Source organism: Gymnoscopelus braueri, assembly GCF_963280865.1.
Source record: "Gymnoscopelus braueri genome assembly, chromosome: 1".
In the NCBI taxonomy this organism is placed as follows: Eukaryota; Metazoa; Chordata; class Actinopteri; order Myctophiformes; family Myctophidae; genus Gymnoscopelus; species Gymnoscopelus braueri.
Genome location: NC_137603.1, coordinates 61,644,979 through 61,657,478, shown reverse-complemented (window position 1 = coordinate 61,657,478; position 12,500 = coordinate 61,644,979). Strand labels below are relative to the sequence as shown.

The following is a 12,500-nucleotide window of genomic DNA, read 5'->3' as shown; positions in this document are numbered from 1 at the left end:
ATAACCTCCAACACTTGTGGACTACAATGTGGGAGATGTTTTGGACTTTTCTTCAATTCATCCAATATGCTCATATTTGATTCTTCATTCAGGAACGTGACACAAAATCTCTATGAATTCGAGGATTCATGGGCGGTGGTGAGTAGGCTGATTGATCGAAAAAATACATTTTGGGGCTGAAGTAGGCTATACTCCTTCAAGGGACAGTGTTGGTTTATGAGTCTTTCTTTCCATTCCTTCCAGGTCTCCTTCAGATCTCTCCGGTAGGAGAGAGGGGCGTCGTGACCATCTTTGGCGTCCGCAGTGGGCTGTTCGTGGCCATGAACCGGCGGGGGAAGCTCTACGGATCTGTGAGTGTACTGTATCACTTCATTTCACTGTTGATTCCATGCCCAAAAAGACCAGATCTACAAGCTATGTCAGCTTGTAGATCTGTTCTTTTTGGATAGCTTGTAGATCTGTTCTTATAGAGTAATATATAGGCCAGTGTTTCTCAAACTGGGGGACCCGCAGGGGGTACCCGGCAAAATAATACAGCATCACAATCATTTTAACCACATAATCCATATTATATGTTGGCTATTCAAAAATAGTAGATATACAAGTTTGCAGCGCCTCACTTGGTGCCATGCTGCGAGCTTGTACATCTGCTATTTTTGAACTTTTTCTTTAATCTTAAACGTTTTGGAAAAATTTTAATAGTTTAGATTTTTTTTAACACAAATCCTCTCTTCTGGGGGTCCCTGGCACAAATACATATTAATTTGGGGGTCTTTGACACATTTGACAAACGTTGGAGAACCACTGAGGTAGGCTATCCTTGGAGAGGGACTTCTCCATGACACCACTGTGAGCAGGCTAGCACACGCACACGGACACAACAAGACAGTAGGCGACAAGTGAACAAGAGAGAGAGAGACAGAGAGAGAGAGAGGCTGTGGCATGTTTTCATTGTGGGCCGGATGAAGGCAGAACCGGGTGACGGTACATCATTCAGACTGAAACATTCCATTCCAAGCATTGCCAGCCAACGCACGCACCTACCGTTCTTCTGCTGGAGCAAAGACGAGCTGGCCGCGAGGAGACCACCCACCCACCCACCTACAGACAGACAGACAGACAGACAGACAGACAGACAGACAGACAGACAGACAGACAGACAGACAGACAGACAGACAGACAGACAGACAGACAGACAGACAGACACACCCCACACACACACACACACACACACACACACACACACACACACACACACACACACACACACACACACACACACACACACACACACACACACACACACACACACACACACACAGACACAGACATATTGATAGAACACAGACTCACGTATCCAGACCAAAATGCATTATTTATTTATTGAAAATATGATTGGAGGCCCATTAGCAAGAGGAAAAGAAAAACACAAAAATGTCCACGTATGTATTCATACACAGTGAGGCAGGCACACATGCACTATTCTATATCAATGCACAAAGTGAATGTTAGAGCCCTTAACCCACTAATAATGATGTCATTGCTAGGTATACTCTTGGTTGCTTGTTTTTGCAGAAAATGCACATAAGACTTCTGGTGATTAGTAGTTTTCGTTCCCTACCTATGTTGAATGCACCTATTGTAAGTCGCTTTGGATAAAAGCGTCTGCTAAATGACTGTAATGTAATGTCATTGGCATGTTCCTATATATTGTTATCAGTTCAGTCATCACATAGTAAGCAGTCCATATACATAAATGGAAAACATGTATAAAAGTGTTCACAGGTTGTAAGAATGTGATATTTACAACAGTAGGCGACAATTGTTTGTTTTGTTATCAAGACCAACAAAACAGAGCTCGCCTCAAATCCTATTATAAGTCCCCCAGCATTTTTGTTTTGTGATCAGTGTTTCTCGAACTTTTCTGAGCTCTGGATCACTTGCATATTTCGAACAATCCTCATTTAAGGACCAGCCCAGTCCACCTGCTCATAATAATACAGCTATACGTATTTAACATAAGAAGTCGTAACACAGTCATTTCTATTTTATATATATATATTAAAAAACAATATTAATGATTGATAAATGCCGGATTTAAACTTAGTTGTGCACTTGTGTCGCACACAAAAAAATTGCAGATCTACAAGCTCATAATGTGTGATGTTTTCATACATATTTTTGATACCACCTGTAATTAGCCTATGCCCATCAATGAAACATTTATGGTCTGCGGACTGCTGCTTGAAACAGGTCTTTAACATCACCATCAAACAAGTGACATTTCAAATAATCCACATTTCTTTCTCTCTCTCTCAGTTACACTACAACAGTGAGTGCAAGTTCCGGGAGAAGCTTCTGGCCAACAACTATAACGCTTATGAGTCGGTGTCGTACCCGAGGATGTTCATCGGTCTCAGCAAGAACGGGAAAACCAAACGAGGGAACAGAGTGTCACCCGCCACAACGGTGACACATTTCCTGCCAAGAATCTGAGGAGCCCTAAAAAGTTTGATTTATACTTGGTTGTACGACGGTTCAGGCATGAGAAAAAGACGTCATCTCAACCAACGAGGAGTCGAAGGAGGCTAGGAAAGGAGTGGCCGAGTGGACTCTTAACAACAAGGAGACGAACAAGGCTATAGGAAAGGAGTGGACGAGTGGACTCCAACAACAAGGAGACAAAGGAGGGTATAGGAAGGAAAGGAGGGATAATTAGACTCGACAGGGAGACAAAGGAGGCTAGGAAAGGAGGCACGAGTGGACTCTAACAACAAGGAGATGAAGGAGGCTAGGAAAGGAGGCACGAGTCGACTCTAACGACCAGGAGTCGAAGGAAGCTAGGAAAGGAGGCACGAGTGGACTCTAAACTGTGATGCACTTTTCAGTTACAGCCTTTATGCAAGAAGTCAAAGTGTATCATAGCCTACTTTTATCATTTTTATATATATATATTTCTTTCTTCTTATTTATAATTTACTACATTTTGTATTTTTTTTAAAACAGGTCCTCGCTTCCATGGGGAGTTTTAATTTATGTTTATTTGTTTTTCGTTTCTAATTTATCAGACTTTTGCTGCTATTCTCTGTCAGGTTGAAATCTTTTGCCTAATGTATGCTCCGTCGTACAATGGTGTCAACCACCGAAAATAGCCGATATTCAAGCGCACAATGTGTCGCATCCGTGACGCGCTTGTAAATCGGCTATTTTCGGCGCATGACACTGTCATACAAAGAAGTATATATCAGGCTTTTGGCTGATGGTTGTCTTTGCACTGTGGGTAAAAAAACAAAAACAAACAAACAAACAAACAAAACCTTCTAGCAACAGTGTGCAGGAGACATGATTATGTCATTTAATGACTTTTTCATGTACTGCATTTTTTTGTCTTAGACTGAAGTTGAAAACAACATGAGGTGTCGGTCGGCATGTGTCAGAAGTGGCAGTGATTGCTCAATGCTCCACATCTTTTGTGTGGCACTGGAGCCTAATTGAAACAGTGTCATCTTACTGAGAGAGAGAGAGAGAGAGAGAGAGAGAGAGAGAGACCCGGCCTCCACTGGGCTGTTTTTAGCTCTGCCAAAGGGGCGAACTCTGAACTTTTCTGCCGTCAATCTTTGTCAGAACCATAAGACTGTGGATAGAGAGAGAGGTATCTTCTTGACATTATATAAGCGGGGAATTTGGGAGTTTAAAGGCAAGGTCAAAGTGCTGACATGCAACGGGGAAACCGAAGCCCCGAGTGTCGAGCCAGACTATTCTTTATTGGACAAGGCTCATGTCAAACAGAGCCATAAGTTAGTTGCATTTGTCTGATCGGAATTGGACTGAAGTAAGTCAAGCATTCCTCGTGGGCCTCAGCTGGCGGAGCGGAGATTGTTTTTGGAGTGTTGTTTGACATGGGACGGCTAATGCAGAGCTGGCAGGGTTACCTCGTGGTCAGAGGGACTGTCCCATGACATGACAGGAGGGTCCCGGGTTCAATGGCAGCCATGTGTCCAGTCAAGGTGTATTAGGCCACAGACCCCCATAGCTCTGAGAGTGTACAAATGGACATTTGGTTCCATTTGTATACACTCATATTTGCAGAACTGTATAGGGTCCATTTGGTTCCGAACTATCAATAATTTAGCTGGAGAACCCCTGGAACCCCCGCAAGAACCCCATTTTGAGAACTATTGCTGTGGATGAGAGCATCTGCAAATACAAACAACAAAACTCCATTTTAAAACCCTGACTTTTAATGAAACTACAATTTAGTTACAAATTAAGGGTTTTACTCTTACATCGCCTCCAGCTGACAAAACGTCATATTTGTATAGTTTAAATTACTAATACGAGTGCCATCACTTTTCATGGGTTACTATACGGAAAGTTGTTGTTTTTTGTAAGATATAAAACATATGCTGCTCTACGATCATTATTACATTATTACATCATTATTAATGTACAGTTAACTCTGTCTTATCACCCTCTCTCTCTCTCTCTCTCTCTCTCTCTCTCTCTCTCTCTCTCTCTCTCTCTCTCTCTCTCTCTCTCTGTCGCTCATTGCAGTTGAGTACAGCTCTCTCTCTCTCCCCTCTCTCTCCCTGTGTAGAGTACAGCCCGGCTCTAGTGGCCATGTCGTCCTAGTTGCGCCTTGTCACGTTCCTGCTATCTTCTATCTTTACCCTGTGATTTACTTTTAGAAAGGATAATCATGGGAGAAATATTTAAAGACAGCTGTTGGACTGTACTTTATGCTAGGGCCCAGTAACCCTATATTTTTCTTTATATATTTTGTAAATATAACCCCCTCGGTAGCCAATGGTGATGGTATTCCTATTGGGGGAAGAGGCTCTGTGTATGTGTGAGTGTGTGTGTGTGTGTGTGTGTGTGTGTGTGTGTGTGTGTGTGTGTGTGTGTGTGTGTGTGTGTGTGTGTGTGTGTGTGTGTGTGTGTGTGTGTGTGTGTGTGTGTGTGGGGGGGGGGGGTGTTCAAACACAAACCAACAGAGCTGAGTTTAAATGCTTGACAGAACACTTGTGTTGTGTCTGTCTTAACCACCCTAGTGTCCATATTCTGGGGGCGAACATTAGGCTAAAATAGCAGATCTACAAGCTAGCAAGGCGTCACATCGTGTGTTTGGTCTATTTTTGACTTGGAGGGGAGGGGAAAACTAACTGACCTAGAGTAGAGCCTTGGGGGACCCCGGGCAAATAAGTATATATGGGTGTATAAGTGTTTTTTTACCTTTGTGAACTGAACCATTGCTATGAAAAGGGCTGAATCCAGATGAAACACACAGCGCAAAACTCAGTCATGTCTTTACTTCTTCGAGGTGTCCCTCTGTTTGTTGTTTGATGTTTTGTTTTTCTTCAAGAGGTTTAAAAGGGTTTAAATCTCAGTTTCAACATTCCACAAAGCAAGGCACTAGCCTAATGTATTATCTGCAAGTTGTGCAAAAAAAGGTTTAATTGTTTAAACAAACAAAATGAGAGTGCCTTGAGTAGCCTAGAACTAATGACTTGTACAGCAGCCAGCTGAACTCTATACACAAGCTGGGTATTAATTTGCAAATAGCTCAAACAAATGTCATGCAAACTGGCCCCAAACTGGCCTCCAGCAGGGCCTCCTTCCAGCTAAAAGTGCTTACAGTATATACACCACCTAAAAGGTGGTGGTTCGCCTCAGTTGGGCCAGTTGTTGGTCACTTGAAACCTAGTGTCCCTACTCTGGGGCAAACATTTGGTGAAGATTGCAGCTCTACAAGCTCACAATGCTCCACGTTGCGACGCGTTGTGAGCTTGTAGGTCTGCTATTTTCGGCGAACATATTTGGTGTAGAGGGGAAAGAAAATAGGGGTCTAGTCGTATAGAGCCCTGGGGTGCCCCAGTCGACTAAGTATACATGGTTTAAATGGTTAAAATCAAGAGGAGATTGGGGCTCATCATCCTCTATACTAATCATATTCTACAGCCAAGCTGAGTGTTCTCCAGTATCACTGATTTGCATGGCAGAGCACTGTGTTTACAATAGACTGGAGACCTGGCGTTCACCCCTCTACCTATACCTGCTCATTTGGTTATCCAGCGAGAGTCCAAGAGAAACCAATGATGCTGAAAAGCCTCTAAAGATCAAATACAGACCGCCCGGCTTCCCACCCGTGAACACGACCTGTTGTGTTGGTTGGAGCACCCGTCCAAGCCGGAGGCACTGTGTGGACATGTGATGTGTTCCTACCAATGCTTAGACCAGTGGTTCTCAAACCTTTTCTTGCCAAGGACCCCCAAATTGATATATATTTGGCCGCGGACCCCCCACCTGATTTTTTTTTGTGCCGGGGACGCCCAGAATCTCAAGCTCAAAATCTTTCAAACACTTTCAAGATTTTTCAAAAATGTTCAAAAATAGTAGATGTACAAGCCAACGTATAAATGGATAAAGTGGTTAAAATGATTGTGATGCTGTATTAAACCAATTTTTATTGTATCACCCAAAAAAAAAAATCTATTGATTAGTCACCCCATGGAGACTTGAATTCATGGATATTTTTTTGTTTTTGTCGCATTCCTAAGCCAATAATTTGATGACCAGCGGACCAGTTGGCAGCGGTTCCGGTAGGAGACACAAAGGACACTCTTTGTGTCTCCTACCGGAACCGCTGCCGGTCATCAAATGATTCGCTTAGGAATGTGACAAAAACAAAAACGTGAACTATCCCTTTAGCACATTTTGATGGGGACCCCCTGGAACCTGCCCAAGGACACCTGGGGGTCCCTGGACCCCACTTTGAGAACCACTGGCTTAGACAAGTGTTGACGCAGGTGGATGTGTGCGTGAGACTTTAGCACGAATGTGACAATTTCATGGTATGTCTGCCTAAACGCTCACCTCTCATTGAAAATGAATGACTAGACGCTTATTCAGTCCCTTGTGAAGAGCCCTTTTAGCCCGATTCGTACTAGGTCGCCTGATGGTGTTGTATGGCAGAAAGGTCCGACCTGAAGGCTCACAACGCATCGCAAGAGTTGAATTGTCTTGAAGTGTTTTCTATGCGATGCATATCTTTGTTGGGTGGAAACCTCATATGTCCAGCAACTGTTACTTTCCGGGATTAAAATCCAAAAACAGCAAAAGTAGCAGATTGACAAGCTCAAAACGCGTTGCTTTGCACCACGTTTCGAGCTTGTAGATCTGTACTGTTGATGCTTTTGTGTGACGCTGTAGTATGATCACGTAGGGTATTAATTTACGAAAAAACACAAAAGGTTAGAACATGGAGATAAGGGGTTTCTGCCAGACAGCAACAATATAAACCCATCTATTCACATGAGGAGCGCACTGCGACCCTGCAGATACAAGCGGGTACGCCAGGCGTAGTGTCGCTCCCTGTGTGAACAGCCCTTAACACTGAAGGATTTGGACAGTGTGCTGGCTCTGCTGTGTGGATCTACTGACGTGATGATGCTGTCTCAATGAGTCCTGTGGTCTTGATACTTTGCATTTTGTATTTTATACATTCATCAGTTGCTCTGTAGTTTTATGCAGAGTGTGCTGAACATCCATCTTGTATGTGCTGTGCACATGAAATGAAGCTTAACTTAATAAATAAATAAATAAAAATGAAAGTTTCTGTGACTTGCGTACTGTTGTCATTGTGTCAGATTGAACACACTAACATGAACCACTTTAAATCTGGCAACTGGATTTGCGGCCAAAATGTAGGCAAAGTTTTTTCTTCTTTTTATTTTCCAAAATTATAGATCCACAAGCCCACAACGTGTCGCCTTGTATTTAAACATTTTGAATAAGCCTTAAAGTGGCTACCAGCGCTAAACGATAATGAGAAAAAATTTAATTGCAATTATTTCATACAAAAGGGTAATTTAAACTGTGATTCATATAAACTTGAACGTTGTTTAAATAGAAGTGGCTGGAGAAGAGGTCATTTTACAGGATTTATTGAGTTTGACCAATATTGTACTTGGTTCACGGACCAAATATTATCCAAAACACTAACATTCCTTGTTTAGAAGTACATTTTTGCCGTTATGCAGTTATTTACAGCCTCTGCTATTTGAAAATTGCAGTAGTTCATATTACAATTCATTTTATTTTGATTTTTGATTCACACACACACGCACGCACGCACGCACGCACGCACGCACGCACGCACGCACGCACGCACGCACGCACGCACGCACGCACGCACGCAAACACACACACACACACACACACACACACACACACACACACACACACACACACACACACACACACACACACACACACACACACACACACACACACACACACACACACAGGCATAATTCAAAGCATGTATGTTATGTAGCCTACCAGAAGTTGTTGCTTAAATAAGCAACAATAACATGAAATTGAAAACTTGGAAACCTCATCCAGATGTATGTTTGTTGGTATTCACAAACGTTTTTATTAATGCGTTATACATAAAAGTCTTTGACCCCCCAAAAAAATCGGAATTTTGCTATTCAACGGTCAGTTATGGTCAAAACTTTAACTGACCGTAGACTCTAAAACAATACATTCCTGATCATTAGGAGTCATAGCTCTCTCAGTAGCTGTAGCTGTCTTCAGTCTTCTAGTTTTACGTGTGCAACCTCTCGGAGCCGCGTGGCCTTGGCCTGTTGCAGGACAGGTGTGATTTGGACACATAGCTGGCCTCCACGTACGTATTTCTGTGCTCCACTCAGCTGGACCCTGGGCTAAAAGAGGCCTTCATGTCATACCCTGAAAAGAATGACTGCTTTCTGCTACTGGGAACCCAAGGACAGCCCGTCTAGAGGCTGTAAACTAGTCCTAAACTTAGAGACACTGCTCTCATCTATCTATCCACTAGCAGGCTGCCTCCATGCAGGCTCTCATTGTGTGTCTGCTGCTACACATGGCCCACGCGATGCTCCAAACGGCCCCCGCCACGTGTACGCATACAGATATGTGTGGAATTAGAGAGGTACATGTCCATTCTGAGAGAGCCTTTCAAGTTGAATGGGATGCAAAGAAGGCCGGGTGACAACCATGTGTTCACTAACAGGGAGAGGTCGTTGAATAGCCATTTGATGGCCCTTACGTCCACACACAGGTAGGTGAGGAGGGTTGAAGTTCAATAATACATTTCCTGTTGTCTTTGAAGGGCAGGGGGACGGGACTGTCCCATTCAAGCTGCACTAGAATAGTGGCCAGTTAAACTGTGGTTGGGGTGGGGCTGTATGTATCCTCATGGCTCACATTGGCTCCAATTGCTATTCATTCATATTATTTAGTCGCAAGGAATCAGGACTCAAGAATCAACAAGGCTTTATTTGGCATTCAATCATACGGGTAGGCTAAGTAGTGAAATTGTGTGGCCTGTCCACAAGACAACAGCAATCTATAAAAAAGGTAATACTGGGTTTAAAAGAAATAAAAAGAACAAGAAAAATAAGATAAGATAAAGATAGAAATAAGGCTAAAAAAAGAATACAGGCAAGACCCACACTCTTTAGCAGCGCACTTTAGCAGCAAATAACCTTAGCAGCAGTGGGGGATGTGAAATAGAGAATGTTTCGAATTTGGGAGTAATTTAGTGTGAGCTATATATATTTTTTCGATAAGATACTGCAAGCCGCAAAAATCAAGCACCAATGAACGATGGAGATTAGGGGAGAGGGATAATTTATTATCAGATCAATGGAATATATATATTCTACTTTAACGTTTAGGTGATCTCATTGAGACCTTAGGTCTCCTTTTCAATAGAGATCTGGTTAAATGTGCATCTATACATGCACACAAGTGTTTGTTGTCTCCGCCAGGCCGAAAGGCATGGCGAGAGAGTATGTTTTCCACCCCGTCCGTCCGTCCGTCTGTCCGTGTATCCTTGTGTCCGTGGGTCCGTGTGTCCGTCCGTCTGTGACCAGCTCATCTCTGCCACCGTTGGCTTGATCACAGCGCCACTGTGCACACACACTCCCTGGATGCCAATTCAGAACCTCTGCCCCACATTTTTCACATGGGCCTGTTATAGCGCCACCAGGAGGCCGATTTGTGCAAAACATATTTTTTGACAGTACTCCTACAGATTTTGTCCAAAAATCACGCAAATCGGTACACAGTATCTCTATAGTCATTAAACAAAACGGGTCTTTCAGATTTATCATATTCCATCCTGATTGGCTAAAAATGTCTTCCAAAGTTTGCAGGAGTGCTCCGTTTTGAACAAAATGCCTCAAATCATGAACACAGCATGCAATTTCCGTGAAATTTTGCACGCACATTCCCATTAGGCCGAGGAAGAACTACCATTTGAATCTTTTTAAATCAGCCTCATGGTGGCGCTATAACAGGCCGATTCGTGTTTTTACCTATAACTGCACCGATCTGTGTAAAACTTTGTATGCACACTGCCTAGAGGTCAAGAAAAAACCTTTGCCCTGCATTTTTCACATCTGCCTTTTATAGCGCCACCAGGAGGCCGACTTATGTAAAACATTTTTTTTTATACTACTCCTTCCAATTTTATCCAAATTTCACGCAAATCGGTACACATGATCTCTATAGTCATGTGATCACGACGGATGTGTTTGACTTTTCATATTCCATACTGATTGGCTAAGATTGACATCTAAAGTTTGCATTATTGGCTTGTTTTTAACAAAATTCCGCAAATGATGAACGCACCGTCCGATTGCGGTCAAACTTTGCACGCACATTCACACTATGTTGAGGAACAAATGCCACCCTTTTAACATTGCCCTGTTATAGCGCCACCAGCAGGTCTAATTTAGCAAGACAAATGTTTTTAACAAAATGCCTCAAATCATGAATGCAGTCGGTGTCCGATTGTCGTGCAAGGCCTAAGAAGAAATGGCACCCTTTTCACATTGGCCTATTATAGCGCCACCAGGAGGCCACAATAGCCTACATGACCTGGCGGAGACCTGTGCTCCGAGGATCACTCTTGTTTATAGTCTGTTGCTTCCGTTGTGTAGTAACGCTGTGCATGTGGACTGAGTTGAATGTCCCATCGGGAGGTAAAGGATTCTACTGGTGTGACACCATGAGACATCTTATGATGTAGCTCCAGTCTCAGCTCCAGTAATCAAACATCATTCAGTATAATGATAAACCCACTTCTCATCTAGCTGTAAATGGCAGGGGGGGGGGGGGCACTTAGCTCAGAGCCCCAGACGGCCCACTCATTTGGTCCTCACAGTCCCCGGATGCCTGGGCTGTGGCACTTCCTAAGCTCCAGGCTTATTGGGTGTTACTGCTTTATCCTGCCCACTAACTCAGTCCAAGCCTGGGTCTTTAACACCCAGCAGGGATGGCTCAAACTGTGGGGGGAGTGCAGGGCAGGACAGGACAGGTGAAAGAGTGTGGTGGTGGTCCCACTCCAGTGAGGCCGTTCCCAAAATAACCACTTTGGCTCTGGATCAAGATTATGAGTGTGAATTCATTTCAAATCTCGCAGAGATCTTCGGGGCTATTGAAATGTATAAACAGATTGTGGATTTAAAATGATCCTTAAAAAGATTGAGTTACCGTTTGAATTTGAAGCAATCTGAATATTTTTTTTCCATGTGTGATTTGCAGTCTGTGTTAATGTAACTCTGAGTGTACAATTGGAAAAAAAATTGACCTGTAACTAACTATGAGAGTGTACAAATGGAGCCAAATAGGCAATAGGGTATTTGGTTCCATGTAAACTCTCAGAGATAAAGGTGCTGTAAGTGATATTTATTTCTGCTTAAAACAAAAGGTTTGTTAAAAAGTTGAAGCTATATATTCCGATGATGCATTTTCAGGTGGGTTAGATATATGGCATCGAATCAGGAGAGAAAACCCCACAAAGAGCATTCATCAGCTTGTGTTCCAGTTCCAATTTTGTCTGCTCATTTATTTGTTTAATCTCTTCCATTTTCACCCGTTCATGTGTCCTGTATGAGTTCTCTCATGATAAAATTGGTGTCCTGACCTGAAAATGCATTTTCTGTTCAGTTCACTAAAGAGCCGACGAGACAGGGAGAGGACAGAGAGACTCCTATTACTGAACAAACACTCTATTGCAATGATTACTATCAGAATACATACTCAAAGCCATTTAACACTTATTCTAATTGAAAACACATACTGTATATCCAGCAGCTTTAAATGAACACTGGGGTTGTACAGTGTAGAATGAAACATCTGGCTGTGTGGTGGTGAAGCAAATGAGATGCTGGTTAGGAGGACATTCAAATTAACTGCCGTCCAAACAGTCGTTACTTCGGCTGGCACCTGTTGACATGGACCTGTTGGTCAGCTGAGTCTCAAACGCACACCATACATGTGTGTGTACATACAGTGTCGTACACATGCACGCAAGCCAGCGCACGTGCACACACACAGACACACATGCACACGTGTGTGTGTGTGCACGTGCAAATACACATGGACACAATGCACAAACTTGGGTAATCCTGATGCATTATTAAAGTAATGAGGGACGATAACTGGAA

The 12,500-nt window shown here is 43.0% G+C and overlaps 1 protein-coding gene across 1 annotated transcript in view; it reads left to right on the top strand.

Moving 5' to 3' along the window:
- Positions 1–3,317, top strand: part of fgf4 (fibroblast growth factor 4) — a gene marked incomplete at its 5' end in the record, with an annotated part of 6,106 nt that extends 2,789 nt beyond the window's left edge. The window contains 2 exons of the mRNA XM_080426330.1: positions 244–350; positions 2,320–3,317. Of these exons, the coding sequence (XP_080282456.1) occupies positions 244–350; positions 2,320–2,496 (284 nt within the window). The 3' untranslated portion in view covers positions 2,497–3,317. The remainder of the gene's footprint in view (positions 1–243; positions 351–2,319) is intronic.
- Positions 3,318–12,500: the final 9,183 nt, after the last annotated feature.